The following is a 14,263-nucleotide window of genomic DNA, read 5'->3' on the forward strand; positions in this document are numbered from 1 at the left end:
CATGCGTGGGGAAGGCGGGTAAAGTGAGAAAGGGCAGGGGGAGGTGGGAAAGAGAGGAAGGAAGAAAATTTAAAAGATGATGGTTAAGGCTGAGGGGACTTGCCTGAAAGGAAATGAAAAACCTTAAATTTTTTATATCGACCTTCTGCTAACATTTTGTCACACAAGCACAGACCGGATCAAGCTTCTCTGGAGCTTCCAGTATAACCATCCACCATGAAAGAGGTTTGGGGCGGGTCCAAGGAAAGGCATTAAAACTCAATTTCAAAGTCAAGGGCCCTAGAAACAAGTGGCCCACCCCCCTCCCAGTCTCAACGCTATCTACCGGCAAATCCGTGTTCGGAAAGGAAGATTTATGTGGATTTCTTAAAACATAATTTTCCGTCAACCTTTTCCCCAGGGGCTACAAAGGAAAAAAAGGATCCAAGTCGACACGAATGTCTCAGCATCAAGAAACATTTTGATGATGAGTTGAGTGTTAACACATCAGAAACACGTGGTCTTAATTGACTGTGAAATAAATAACGTTTCAAAATGAAAGGGGGAAAAGTGTTCGGACGTAAAGCATTAGAAAGGACTCAAACCTCAAAAGTTGCTCCAGGCATTTGAGTCCTCCCCACTCCCAGTTCCGTCTTCTGCTCTCCTCTCCTTCCTGTGCGGGTTCGTGTTTTCATGAAAGTGAAACACTGCTGGATTCCCCTGACCTATATTCACTTGCAAATATTTCTCTTTGGGAACCTGTGGGGCTCCTAAAATGTCTCAAAGTAAAAGCATGAACACCTGCATTAGGACCAAGGCCCTGGGTTTGAAGACAAGACCCTGAATCAGTAAAAGGAGAGTCAATAGGCCCTGATGCAAGTTCATCACTTGTCCTCCAGGGTACCAGTGGGGTTCCTCCTGCAGGATGCACATTAGAATTACCTGGAGCATTTAAAACGTCTATCCGTGCCTGGGCTCCACCCCCAGAGATTCTGATGTAGTCAGACGGAAGGCCCAGGCGTGGGTCTATCTGGATCTGCATTTCTAACAAGCGCCCGAGGAGATTTGAATTAAATCTAATAACTCTTTACACTCATGTGCCCGGCAATGGTCTAAGCACTTTACAGAATATCAACTCTTAATTCTCACAACATCCATGAGACAGGCAGGTACCATGATCATCATCCCCATTTTACAAGTGAAGAGACGGAAGCACAGAGAGGTTTCCAAACTTGCCCAAAGTCACACAGCTAGCCAGTGGCAGAGGCTTGATTCAAACCCGCCTGGCTCCAGAGCCCACACTCACTAACAACTATATCAGTAGTTCTCCCTGTGTGGCCCTGGACCAGCGGCAGCTGCAGAAAGCTCTTCAGAAATGCAAGTTCTTGGGCCACACCCCAGACCCACGCAATTAGAAACCCTGGGGTGCTGCCTCACAACTGGCATTTAATAAGCTCTCTCGGGGACTCTGATGCATGCTAACATCGGAGAACCACCGCACTCCACTCCCGCTCAGACACAGATGGGAGTAAGAGACAGGAGTCAGACCTGGTGACCTTCTGCTCCGCCTCCCACCTTGTGGATGGCGGCCAAGCATGTGCCATGTTCAGTGGAGGGTCAGCTCCATCCAGCGGTGACCGAGGACTCGAAAGAGCTGATGTAGGGACTCTTCTCCCACCAGAGGACACAACCATAACATAGCCTACAGCACCATAGTGCCTTCTCCAATTAGGGGATGGATTCTTCCAGGATGACACCGCAGTGCTTGCCATCCAGGGCAAAGCCGCAGGAGCCTCGGCCCCTTTACTGAGCAACACAAAAACCCCACTGTAATTTTTTCCTCCTTCCCCACTAATGAGATTGTGAAGCAGCCCGGAATCTCTGCAAAAGCTAAAGATCAAACCAAAATACAGCAATCCCTTTTCCAAGTCTCTGTTAACAGAAAAGCACAAAAAAATCCTAAGTAATTTTGGAGATACTTGCCATGCTTGGCTCTCTCTCTCTCAAATTCCTGAATGTGCAAAAAATTGGTCTCTTTTCCTTTAGGAAAGGAAGAGAGTGGGCGGGTGGAGTGGGGACGGGTGAAAAGGAAGATCTTAAATGGGTGAAACCCTCCAGCAGCCAAGCAATCATCTTCCTGTCGTGATTTACAGCATTCCTCTAAAAATATCTGTGAGATCACAGAACGATAAGTGCATGACACCAAACATTTGTAACTAATCCATGAAAATAAAGTAAGGGCGTCATGTTGCAGGGGGAACACAGTGGAATTTGTCTTGTGTTATCGTTCTAAAATAAGACGGCCTCAATTTGGTTGAAATATATCTTCACGCATTGTCTTCCAGAGCAGAGCCGTTTGAGAAATTCTGATTGCAATTATAAGCGCTGAGTAGGGAGTGCTTTGCAGTTCCTTTGCCGATACTGAAAGCTATAAGCCATCCTGATATTAAAATCTTTGGAAATGGAGGAGTACCCCAGGCATCATGACAATACTTTCTCCCCCAATCCGAGTAATTAAAATCTATTATGTGAACACGTGTTAATATTTTATCAACTACGGTTTTAATAAACTGAACGTATGAGGCCTCCTGTGGTAGGAATGATCATTTCAAGCGACGCTTCCCAACTCACTCTCTACCCCACCAGCTTCATCGTAAACTCACCACAGTGCTGAATTCCGGAACCTGCCACAGCAGCCAGTCCTCATTAAGCGTGTACAGGGCTTTGCAAGTGATTACATCGACGGGGCCCTTGTTTATCTTCTGGTTCAGAGTCGTCACCAGCGAATAGAACGGTTCTCCAACAGTCTCCTTGGAAAAGACGCAAAAGTGACAGTTAGCTTTCGGCAGAATCCACTGTACTTTCCAGAGAATCAAAGTTTCAGTTTATGGCCCTACGACAGGAGACAGGCGGCAGTGTTTTCTAACAGTCAACATGCACCTCCCAAGAAAATACACTTTGCTCCACTTAGGACTAGGAGCAAAACTCAGGAAACTGCCTCTTCTCCCCCAACACACACGCGTGTTCGCACACGCACATGCACACTCTCATGGCATTTACAGAGGTGATCATTCTTTTACGCTTAAGCTTCTCTATGGCAGCCCAGTGCTCATCAGTTGGCCTAAGGACAGTTGGTAGAGATTTAACCTTTCTTTACGTTCCTATTTAACTGCCCCTTTTTTTTTTTTTCAGCGCGCTGAAAATAAATGGCATGTAAAAAAATGCAGAACGATTAGCCTTGGTAACCAGAATGAACATAAAAACATTTTATACATTTACCTAGGAGGAAGCTTTTGGGTGTCAACAGCTTCTCACGAAGGAGGCGGCCTTCAGTTGCAGTCTGCAGCCTCCCCTCCTGACCGTGAGGCGGCCAGCCCCGGCTCCTTCCCGGACCCAGCCTGCACAGTCCCACCCGGGCACCTTGGCTGGTACAGGCCACAGTGTACCCCACCTCCTTCCCCTGGGCCAGAGCCGATTCCAGATCCTTACTCTAAGGATCTTCCCAAGCACCTGGCCCATCCTGATGACTTCCTTCTGCACCTTCTTCTGGACCAGGGGTGGCCACCCCTGCTGTTATTGAAACGCCTGAACTCTGTAGTCACTTCGCGCTTGAATGGACCCTGAGGAGCCCAAGGGGGAGGCTTGTGTGTTCCTGCTTTCATGCAGCCTCTCAAAGCATGTCGCCCTGGCTTGACGATCCATCGTGTCGTATTTGCTAAGTAAATAAACCCTCTGTAATCAAAAGGACATTAAACTGAATTTAAGGGGGAAGAAGAGCCAGGCCCAGAACCAGGAAGTCCAACTGCCTCAGTGATGACGAGAAGCCAGCCACGTGACTAGGGCTTGAAGCACCAGTTTACAAAGTCCAGCTTCACAGCCAATGCATCTGGCTTGGAAAGGAGGGTTCCACTGGCTCTCTCACCTGTTTTCCCTTGAAGAGGTAAGCTAAGACGTCTTTGAGGTCTCTTGGATCCCACCCCTACCCGCCCCGTACCATCCTCTATACTGACTGCAAAAGCACAGCCCTCCCTGGTCCCGGGCTTCCTGTCACTCCTCTGCTGCCCTCCCTGTCGCTGGGGCCCTGTATCACTTTCCTCTCCCCTCCTGACATATCCTGGAGTCGCTTCCTTACTGTAGGACAGGGTTGGAATGTTCAAAAATTTCCCAGGTGGGGAGAGCGCTGGGACTAGAACATGACATTTCAATTCTTATGAGAAACTTCCTTTATTTAGAGGTTCACAGCCACACTGCTCTCGTCTCTCTCCCTCCACCCCCCTTAGGTAATATCCCGACCGTAAACCTAGAACCTCACTTCTCTCTTTGCTTCCAGCCCACATAAGAGATGGGGGTAAGTGCCCTTGGGAGGGGGCTGGAGGCACCTGCAGAGGTCGGCGTTAGGGGGCCGGTGGGCTCTTCTGGGCTGTGTGGAGTGACAGCTCCAGACTCGATGTCTCTGTGGTAAGAGCTCTCCACCAGCAGCTAGACTCAGATTAGTAACATCTCATCCGGCACCGTTACCCACACCCGTGGTTCTAAACCTGGATAATCGTCACCAGAATCCCTTGGGACTCTTATGAAGAATTCAGATGTCTGGGCCCTACTCTAGACACGGAATCTCTGGAGATGAGGCCTGGGCATCTGTAGTTTTAACACCTGCCGGGGGATCCGGATGCGTGGCCAGCTTAGGAAACGACGGAGCCACGACGTTTCTTTGTCACCGCTGAACACAAGTTCTAAGTTAGTCATACCTGCTGGCGGCTTGGGCGTCTCATCAGACCAGGGTGCACACAGCTTCCCAGGGAGCCGGCCTGGGGCAGAGCCCCGTGCATGGAACTAACCCTGCCCTTCCCATCCTGTGATGGGAATTAAGCTTGGCCCCTTCACCATCCTTTCCTTCGTGAGACCAGACTCTCTGACCACGGCTGAGCTGTAGGCTTCCGCACCTGTGACCTCATTCCAGCCCCAAATCCCTCCCTAAGCCTGGAAGAAGTTAGCTGCCTTCCCGGGGAGGCATTAAGCCGGGTGGCTAAGAGCTCCCCGGTGCTGTCACACGAGCTATGGGATCTTCCTCTATGGAAGGAAGTCTTGTCTATCCTGTGTGCCCCAATTCCCCAGTACGCAAAACGGTCCTAAAGGTTCTCACCTCACGGGATTCAGTGAGAAAAAGGAAGCCAAGCTCTTAGCATGGTGGCACATTCAATAAATGGTAGGTATTATTATTACTTGACCCACAGGGCCTTGGAGGCACAGAGGAGGAAGTTACCTGGAGGTCACAGCGCTCGTGGCACCCAGGCCGATGTTTGGGAGGATGGGTAGAGCAGGAGGGCCAGGCCGTCAGAGTCCCACACCCCTTGGGCACCTGGTTGGGGAGGTCCGGCCCTGCACGCCAGAGGGAATTATTCCACTGAAAACGAAAGTATCGCCGACGGGCCGGATGCCACTTCCTCCCAGGGAGCACGCTGGCCCCTCACCACCCCAAGTGCCCAAGACACTCCTGAGTCAGCACTGCAAAACCTTGACGAGGAATCCTCTGCTCAAGGGGGCCATTTGGACTCAGAGCGCAGATTCTGGGGACGCCTCGCCTTTTTAACGCCCAAGAGCAGCAAGGGCAAGGCTCTGACTAGGCTTCGAGGGCTCAGAAAAAGAATCACAAGGTCCCAGAGAAAGAACTGGAAAGGGAGTTAAAACCAATGGCCACGCGCCTCATTTGGTGGGTAGAAAACGGATGCCCAGATGGAAAGGGCCGTACCTGGAGCCACGCAGCAAGCTGGGGCCGAGATGAACTTACAGCCCGAACCTGCTGCTTCTAACCAAGACTCCTAGGCCAGCGCTCCTCCTACTGCCCCCAGGTTCTCAAAGGCTGGGTGGTGCAACCACCTGCAGGAATTTGGAAACGTTGACTGCTGCGCCCCACCCTGAGCTTCTGACTCAGTGGCACGGTAGGTGGTGAGGCAGGAGCTGCCTTTTGAGACTGAGACCCAGGAACTGGGTGAGGGTCCTGCTGCCTCTGTTTCAGAGCAGCTGCGGCTGAAGCTAGGATGGAGGAAGCCAAAAATATTCACCCCGGAAATAAGCGCTCCACATCTCCCCAAAGTGTGTGATGATTTATACCAAGTAAACAGCAAAGAAGGCAGATTTCATTAATCTTAATAAATAGGCATTGCCTTGGGAGAGAAAAGGGTTGGTTAAAAAAAAAAAAGGTTGTGCATCTACTTGTAAGATTACATTAAACATTAAACTAAGCACAGTCTATTTAAGGCACTGCTTTTTGGATCTAAACTTAAGTAGCACTGTTAAAACCTGTGGCATAGCAGTGTATCTTATTCAAACTTTAATTAGATTTCAGAACTAGCTACAAACACACAATTATGTAGTTTTGCTGGAATCTGGATGGCTGGTGAAATTGAAGAAGGATAAGAACGTCCTGCACCAGGGGCCTCGGAGGGCTGAATGAAGCCTGGGTTCAACAGAACACACTTCCTTTCCTACTAATATTTCATAATAATAATGGGCATCATTTACGGAGTGCTTACTCAGTGCCAAGCAATTGGATACATTTTCTCATCAGTGCTTCAGAACAGCCCTAAAATATTCTTCCTCCAGTTGTACAGGTTATAAACCCAAGGCTCAGGCAGGTCAAGAAACCTGCTTGGGGCCTCTGGTAAGCGGGTGGAGTCTAGATTCAAACCGGGCAGCGGGCTCCAGGGCCTATCCTCTTAACCAATGGAATCTGTGCCAAGTTCACATTTGAAAAGATTTTAAGATTCAATTAGATTATAACCATGTTCACTTAACTGTAACAAAGTGAACTCAAGGGGCGGGCGGCTTTTTGGAGACTTGCTTTCATATGGGATAACTGGTTGGAATTGCACGTAATTAGCTTACAGAGAGCGTAGCGGTAGGTAAATGGCTATTTCCAAGATGCTTCAGAGGCCCTGAAAACAGTGTGTTTCCATCAGCATTTGAAATATGCCCTCCACTCAGCACACGTTCATTAACCACGTGAAGGTGGATGCAAAAGTCAAGGGGTATAAAGTTTCAGTTATGTAAGGTAAGTTCTAGAAATCTATCATACGACATTGTGCCAATAGATGACGCTGTTTTGTACAATGAAAAATCTGTTAAGAGGGTAGGTCTCATGTTAATTGTTCTCACTACAATAAAATTTTTAAAAAGCCTTACTCGAGAAAATTCTAAATGAATTGTACTTGCCTAGGCCAGTGACAGCAAAAACAAATTTTATTTTCCCCTCCATGTGCTCCTAGTAAGGACCAAGACTAAAAGTGGTTAAATGCTGACACCACGGAGTGCTCAGGATTTATCCTGGCAAAGACATCAGCATCTGCTAAAAACAGCTGCCTATACAGTCTTAGCTCTGACGCCACCAAGGGATGCGACACTTACCCGCAGAAAACCAGAAAGGCAGACGGACATCCAGTTTGTGAGGAGCTTTTCCACCACGGACTCTGTGCGTCTCAGCATGAGTTTAGGCTGCATGTTACTGCACTGCTCCATCAAGTCCCTGGTCAGCACCTCGAGGATGCTGGTTAGGTAGACCAGCTTAGTTTGCAGTGCAATGGTTAAGAAGGAAGCAAACAGACACCTATTTAAAAATAGAGCCTTGGTTACAACAGCCAAGACATGGAAGCAACCTAAGTGTCCATCAACAGACGGATGGATCAGAAGATGTGGTACATATATACAATGGAATACTATTCAGCCCTAAAAAGGAGGAAATCCTGCCGTTGGCAGCAACATGGATGGACCTTGAGGGCATCATGCGAAATGAAATAGAGAAAGACAAATATGATCTCACTTATACGTGGGATCTGAAAAAAAAACAAAACAAACCTCAAACTCAGAAAAAGAGATGTTTGTGGTTATCATGCTGTACACCTTAAACCTATACAGTGCTGTATGTCAATTATATCTCAATAAAACTGAAAGAGAAAGAAAAGAAGATATACAGATGATGGAAAAAAAGCATATTGAAAAAAAACCAGAGTCTTGATTAAGCAGGTTAATCATCAGCTGTGGCTTGTCTGGTGCTGATAGCAGTTTCCAAGGAAACTTGAGGGGTCAGGCAATGGGATGCTAACGGGGTGCTGCCCTGTGGGTGCTTTTTTTTTAACATCTAAGTTTCAACTACCTTTGTCCTCGATCCATAAAAAACCACACAGCAATGTTAACTTCCGGTCATTTTATATGGTTTTCAGCATTTTCTAGTTGACTTTAAACTAGAGCGGTAACAAGAAGTGAATGTCTTCCCTGAATTTTCAGGGTGTTTTTAAAAATAGAAAACAGCACACTTCTGCTTTTTGACTCAGGACTCATGTGTTTTCTTGGTATTGGGTTTTTTTAGGGTGCTTTTTGAGGGGGGGTGTCACATGTGTGTGTGTCTTCAAAATAGAATCTGTGTTAGAGCGTTGTGATCTGAAATGGAAAGAAACATCAGGACTGCATGGTGACCCAAATCAACCAGCCTCTGGAGAGATGCATGTTCTCAGATACCAAGCTCAGGTTGTAGTTCCGAAACAAAATGAGAGGCTCAGGTTTTATTCTTTCTACTTAATGACTTTCAAAATATAAACAAATGGGCTGATACCTGTCCTTCACTGAAAAGTTCTTCTGCTTTTCAAGAGTGTGGATGACAGTAACAAGGAAACTTTTATTACAAATGAGGGCATCCAAAGCTGTGAGACTTTCATTCTTGTTGTTGGCATCTCTGTTCTGAAAAAAATATAACATAATATAGATAATATATAAACTTAAAGTTAGAAAGTAGATCCACAATGGGTTTTCCAAGACAATGAATTATTTAATATCAAATTCGTGATCCCAAAATACCCACAATAACAATTCAAAGTAATAATGGAGATGATGATAACACTATGCAAGTCAGGCAGTCATGAGCGAAAAATGAAAACTTATAGACTTACATGCATATCTTCAGTGAAGATGTGTGTGAAGCCACCTGACTGAGAGGAAGGAGACACTTTTATTATTCATAACAACCAAAGGAAATGAAGAGTGTATTTTTGTCACAATACCCGAGTCCATTTTAATAGAGACACTATTTGCTAATCTGAAGAGCCCCTGGGCTTATGTTCACAGCATATCTTCTACATAATAAATAATTGTTCAGCTCTCAGGAAACACCAGTGACTTCTGAAAGCCTCTAAGAATATTTATCATCGCATCAGTTCTGGTTTTGGTAGGTGAAGGCATCTCACACCTTAAAAGAACTGACTCAAAAGTTAAAGAAGTGGTGGTGAAAGATTATGCAAATGTACAGACCACTCCTCAAGCAATTTACCTTCTAAGGATAAATACTGAGTTGTGTTGGTAAGTTTATACAAGTCTTAGCTTAGAAGCATTTACTGTCTGGATACACATTGTCATTCAAGAAGGGGTGGAGGGGGGTGGGTAAAAGCTAGAACCTGGAGTCAAACAACTTGGGTTCCGATCCTGGTTTTAATCACCTACTGGTCACATGACTTTGGACAAGTCATTTAACCTCTCTGTGCCTGACTTTCCTCATCTGAAAAATGGGAACAATAATGATTCTCACCTCACGGGTTAGGTGTGAAAATAAAATGAATGAATACACGGTAAGTTCTTCATGTCAGCTATCATTATCGGTTTTTGCTTTCTTGTTTTAATCACTAATTTACAGCAAACTAGACCACAATGCTGTTGCCCTGCTGGTTTCTAAAAATATTTTAAAGTGTTATGCTCTGTAGCTCTTGAATATAAACTTTGGGGTTTCCTTTAATGTACAATATCATAAATCATATTGGAATTAAATGACTAAATTTTAAAAAGCATGCTAACACTTTAAATGAGTCAACAGGATGAAAATATAAATTCAAACATTCATTTATTTAAAAATTTTTTGGTAATACTTGAAACTTTGGGCTATTTTTATATCTTATTTAAGTAAATTTCTTCTGCAGAGAATTTTTGCCTTATAGTTTCAAATTTGTTAGCCCAAGCAGAAGACCTCAAACTATTACCTCATACCCTCCCCTGGTAATAAGCAGAAAAATCAGACCCTGGGTTTGCAGTTTCTAGTTCCTCATATTTTTCTGCTGAACCAACCTTATGCCAATAGGCAATTTAAACAGATTGAGGACTTCCCTGGTGGCGCAGTGGTTAAGAATCCGCCTGCCAATGCAGGGGACACGGGTTCGAGCCCTGGTCCGGGAAGATCCCACATGCCGCAGAGCAACTAAGCCTGTGCGCCACGACTACTAAGCCTGCGCTCTAGAGCCCATGAGCCACAACTACTGAAGCCCGTGCGCCTAGAGCCCGTGCTCCACAACAAGAGAAGCCACCGCAGTGAGAAGCACGTGCCCTGCAACGAAGACGCAACGCAGCCAAAAATTAATTAATTAAAGAAAAAACTTTAAAAAAAACCAGATTGATTCTTGACCTTAAATAGGGAAATACCGCTCTGGCTCCCTGGGTTTCAATGTTCCTTCCTCCTTTCATTCAAATTCTTCTCCTCTAGGTGGTTAGGTGCTCTGCTTACCCTTATTTCTTCTATTTTCAGCACAACAAAGATGCCAATATAATGAAAAGCAAGGCTTTAGAAGCCAAAAACCAACTAGCAGGGCAAAGAACTACCGGTAATGCCTTGGTCTCTGAGAAGCTACCATCTCCTCTGGGCTTTGCCTATTGTTAACCGAGTAGGTGTTGATCACCCAAGGTCTCCCTCCGCCACCCAACCTCCAGGCCTAGAGGATGTGGCCCCTGATCTATCAGTAAAGGGCGGCTCAACAGCAGGACCTACCTTCAGCCTAGAACGCATTTCAACTGGTGTTGTTCTAATGGAGTATCTTCCCTTGTTCTCTAGATCTCTTCTTAATTGTGACAAATTCAGTTTTAAGTTAGGTCTTCTCAATAGGGTTCTGAAAAATGTATGCTTGTTTTTCCTGTGTCTTCTTCTGACAGCAGTTTCTATAGCTTTCCCAGTTGTCTTTCAAGATTCTACATAACCCTGAGTTAAATCAGTTTGCCTTCTTGCACCTCTCTCTTCTGAGATAACACAGCATTGCTCCTAGGAATTTTTTTTTTTTTTTTTTTAAACGCTCGCAACAGCATTCCTTTGCATTCATCACTCTACCTTGCTCTTGATGACCGAATTTAGAAGATAGGAAAACTTTTTCTTTCAGGCCACAGATTACTCTCTTCAGCACTCAAGGGCGATCATTAACTATAAAAGCCCACAGAGTACTCCTGTAGATGGTAGAAATCTCTCCTTTTATTGCTATTAAATTCTTAATGGGGATCTCAGATAGCTGGGAAATAGGACTCTTGGTGCAACCTTTGCTGAGGCCCTGCACAGTCATCATGATTCAGGGAATTAAACTCCCCTCCCTAGGCAGTATTCTGCCATAGAAATGAAGGAGGTGGCAAATGGCAAGTCGTGGTGCCTGCTATTATTGGAGGATAACTTAAAAAAAAATACAAGTACTAAAAGCTAAAGTCTTATTTCTAGCCTTCTTGATTTACAACACTAAGGCTTGGACAAAAAAAAGAAAATATGGTGGGTGTTTTATGGAGGTATCCCACCCTCCAGACACAGCATCACATATCATGGTGTCTGCTTCTAGAATTATAGAGAAACTGGAAATTGCTTACTGCCTGTGTCTGGGTTTCTGAACTCTAGGCTTCTGGCCAAATGTAGCTGAGAAGCTGATGGTAAGGTGATACAAGCTCTCTTTTGGCCTGGAGAGATTTTCTGGCTTTGCTTAGAAGTCTAGATTTAAATGTCATATGTAATTGGTGTTGATGTGTTCCAGAGGTTGGGCCTTGCTGTGGTCACCCGTTCTGGACAAAAAAAAAAAAAGGGCAATATGGAGGAACTGGGGTACCGGGACTTGGAGGTGATGGTAGGAGGATGAGTGTACCTCGCCAAAGACTTGGGAGGGTAAATGAGGAAGGCCATGTGAGTGGGTGAGAAAATGGAGGTGTTAGAACGTGAGACCGAAAACCCAAAGGGTTAAGCAGACGACTCCTCGGATCCCAGAACAAATTAATTAATCATTTCATGCAGCTATTTCCACTAAATGAGGATGACACAAACTGATCAGCTGAAGAATAACTGCTGGAGAGAACCATAAAAACTCTACATTGCTAAAAATGGCTGCTATTAACTCAGATTCTACACGTGTCTACTTTTCTCCCTCTTGGCCAACGGTACTTTTCATTTCCAATTGAGAAGTAATAGTGAATAATCTAGTAGCTGCAATGTAAGTCATGCAGATAAACACAACAAACTGGCCAGCCCACGATTTATTGATTTTTAAATAAACTAGCTCACTTCCCAGCTACAAATTCAGTTCTAAACTGGTAGTAAAATAAAGCAAAAAAATCATCACTTTGAACTTGTGTCCCTCCTAGGTTTTTGTTACTGGACAACGAGTAATTGCCAGTGACCCATCACTGCTTTATACCCTAATCAATCCAATTAATAGTTATCCTCCTCCCTGCTCTGCTGAGATTTAAGCCATTATTCTGTACCAAGCACATTATCTACCGCTGCCTTGGAAGGAAACACGGTTTTTGACAGTAGCAACAAGCACCTTCATTATTATTCAAGACTCAACCTTAGGAATATGATCGATGCTCTTTTACCTCAGGGAAGAAAGTTCTCAGAGCAAAATGTTTGTAGTCAAGGAAGGGAACAGTTCCAAAACTATCAACCACATCCAATTTATCCATCTGCAGCTCAGCAAAGCCTGCAAAACAGAATCCCAAGAGCAATATTTTAACTCAGAAAACAATGGATAAGATCTTCTGCTGTTTTGTCTAACACGGAGTATGACCTTGGTTTTCATTAAAGAAGAAACACTAGATAATTACTTGGTTGGCTGCAGAGAAGAGCTGAAATAAAACACAAAGCCAGGCCTAGACCCTGCTGTTCAGTTGTCTTCTATACAAACAGCTCTCATTACTGTGGCTGGTTCCGTTTAAGGGTTAAAAAAAAAAAGGGGGGGGGGCTTGTTTTTCTACGAATAAAATTTTGGAGCCTACCGTCACGTATCTCTTTCCGGAGCTCGCTCTCCAGGAGCTCCAGCTGTTGGCTCTGTTTGCGACTCAGTTCCTTCGATTTGTGCCTGGTCACTCCCACAGCCGCTGTGGAGACAGAGATCCAGCATGAGACCGACAAAAAGGAAAACAGAACCAACCTGTATGGTCCTTTACAGAGGAGGCGGCGGAGGGAGAGCGAGAAAGGCTAGCCTGGAAGAGGTGGAATTTCTAAGAAGAAAGATTCCCAGTGAGGGGTCACTCTACAGATGAAGATGCTCAAATGCAACAGAAAAACCCCCCAAAACCCCTACTCATCTTCAAAGTAAAAAACTAAATCCAATAACCTTCACTTGGAACCAAAGATCCCAGCTGGCTGAAAAGGAATGAAACAAGCCAAGTTTCTTTCCCTACCGCCACAGGCCACTTAATATTGTTCTGTTCTTTTTTAATGTTTCTAAACATCCCTAGAGAAATAAAGTTGAGCCTTAAGTGCAGGAAAAAACCCCACACATCCACAGTGAGTTACATGAGCCAAACTTGCATAGATCAAATGGGGTGACAGGATGAGTGGTCCCCGGTGAACCCTTGTATCTGGATATTGCTTCTTTCTCCACTTCATTTTGCTTCTAACTATGCTGTAGATGCAGTAAACCGAACAAGTTCGGCACTCGGGTTCATGTCCCCGCTCTGCCATTAACTAGCTGTGCGACCTCAGGGAAGTTCCTTAGCATCTCTGTGCCTGGCTGCCTTATCTAGTAAAGTGCCTGCCTCCTCGTGACACTGACAGGATTCTAGGAGGTAACTCACAGAAAACATTTAGATCTTATTTTTAAAAAAGCATATGTAGCAATTGTCAACTCTCATTATCATTCTCGGAAGTTTTTCCTCTTTTAATAGAAATTTCATGATAAAAGGATCCTGCTAGATGTGAATGGTGCTGGAGGAAACAAAATTCAATACGGCTGTGTGCTGGACCGCTTCATAAAGTCAACAGTCTTAATCATAACGCGCATCATGTATCTTCAAGAGAGGGTGGAGCAGGCAGGGATTCTCAAATTTGCTTGACTGTGGAGCCCTCTTTCCAGGAGCATCACTTGGGACTGCTGGCACTCAGACCACCCTTTAGGCAGCGCCAGCTCACTGCCTGAAAATGGAGCTAGCAGGCCACGCCCACAAAGCAGTGAGTTTTTCCTGGCTGAAATCTCCAGGGGAAGCTACAGGGGGTGTTTTGTAGGTGGCAGCCTTA

At 45.2% G+C, this 14,263-nt stretch overlaps 1 protein-coding gene across 1 annotated transcript in view; it reads right to left on the reverse strand.

The window, feature by feature from the left end:
• Window positions 1-14,263, reverse strand: part of PLXNC1 (plexin C1) — a 141,975-nt gene that overhangs the window by 33,734 nt on the left and 93,978 nt on the right. Inside the window, exons 16-21 of the mRNA XM_060165098.1 lie at window positions 13,021-13,122; window positions 12,622-12,725; window positions 8,919-8,957; window positions 8,585-8,709; window positions 7,384-7,582; window positions 2,643-2,789 (exon numbers count right to left, since the gene is read on the reverse strand). Coding sequence (XP_060021081.1) covers window positions 2,643-2,789; window positions 7,384-7,582; window positions 8,585-8,709; window positions 8,919-8,957; window positions 12,622-12,725; window positions 13,021-13,122 — 716 coding nt within the window. The remainder of the gene's footprint in view (window positions 1-2,642; window positions 2,790-7,383; window positions 7,583-8,584; window positions 8,710-8,918; window positions 8,958-12,621; window positions 12,726-13,020; window positions 13,123-14,263) is intronic.

Source organism: Lagenorhynchus albirostris, chromosome 11 (genome assembly GCF_949774975.1).
Source record: "Lagenorhynchus albirostris chromosome 11, mLagAlb1.1, whole genome shotgun sequence".
NCBI classification, from domain to species: Eukaryota; Metazoa; Chordata; class Mammalia; order Artiodactyla; family Delphinidae; genus Lagenorhynchus; species Lagenorhynchus albirostris.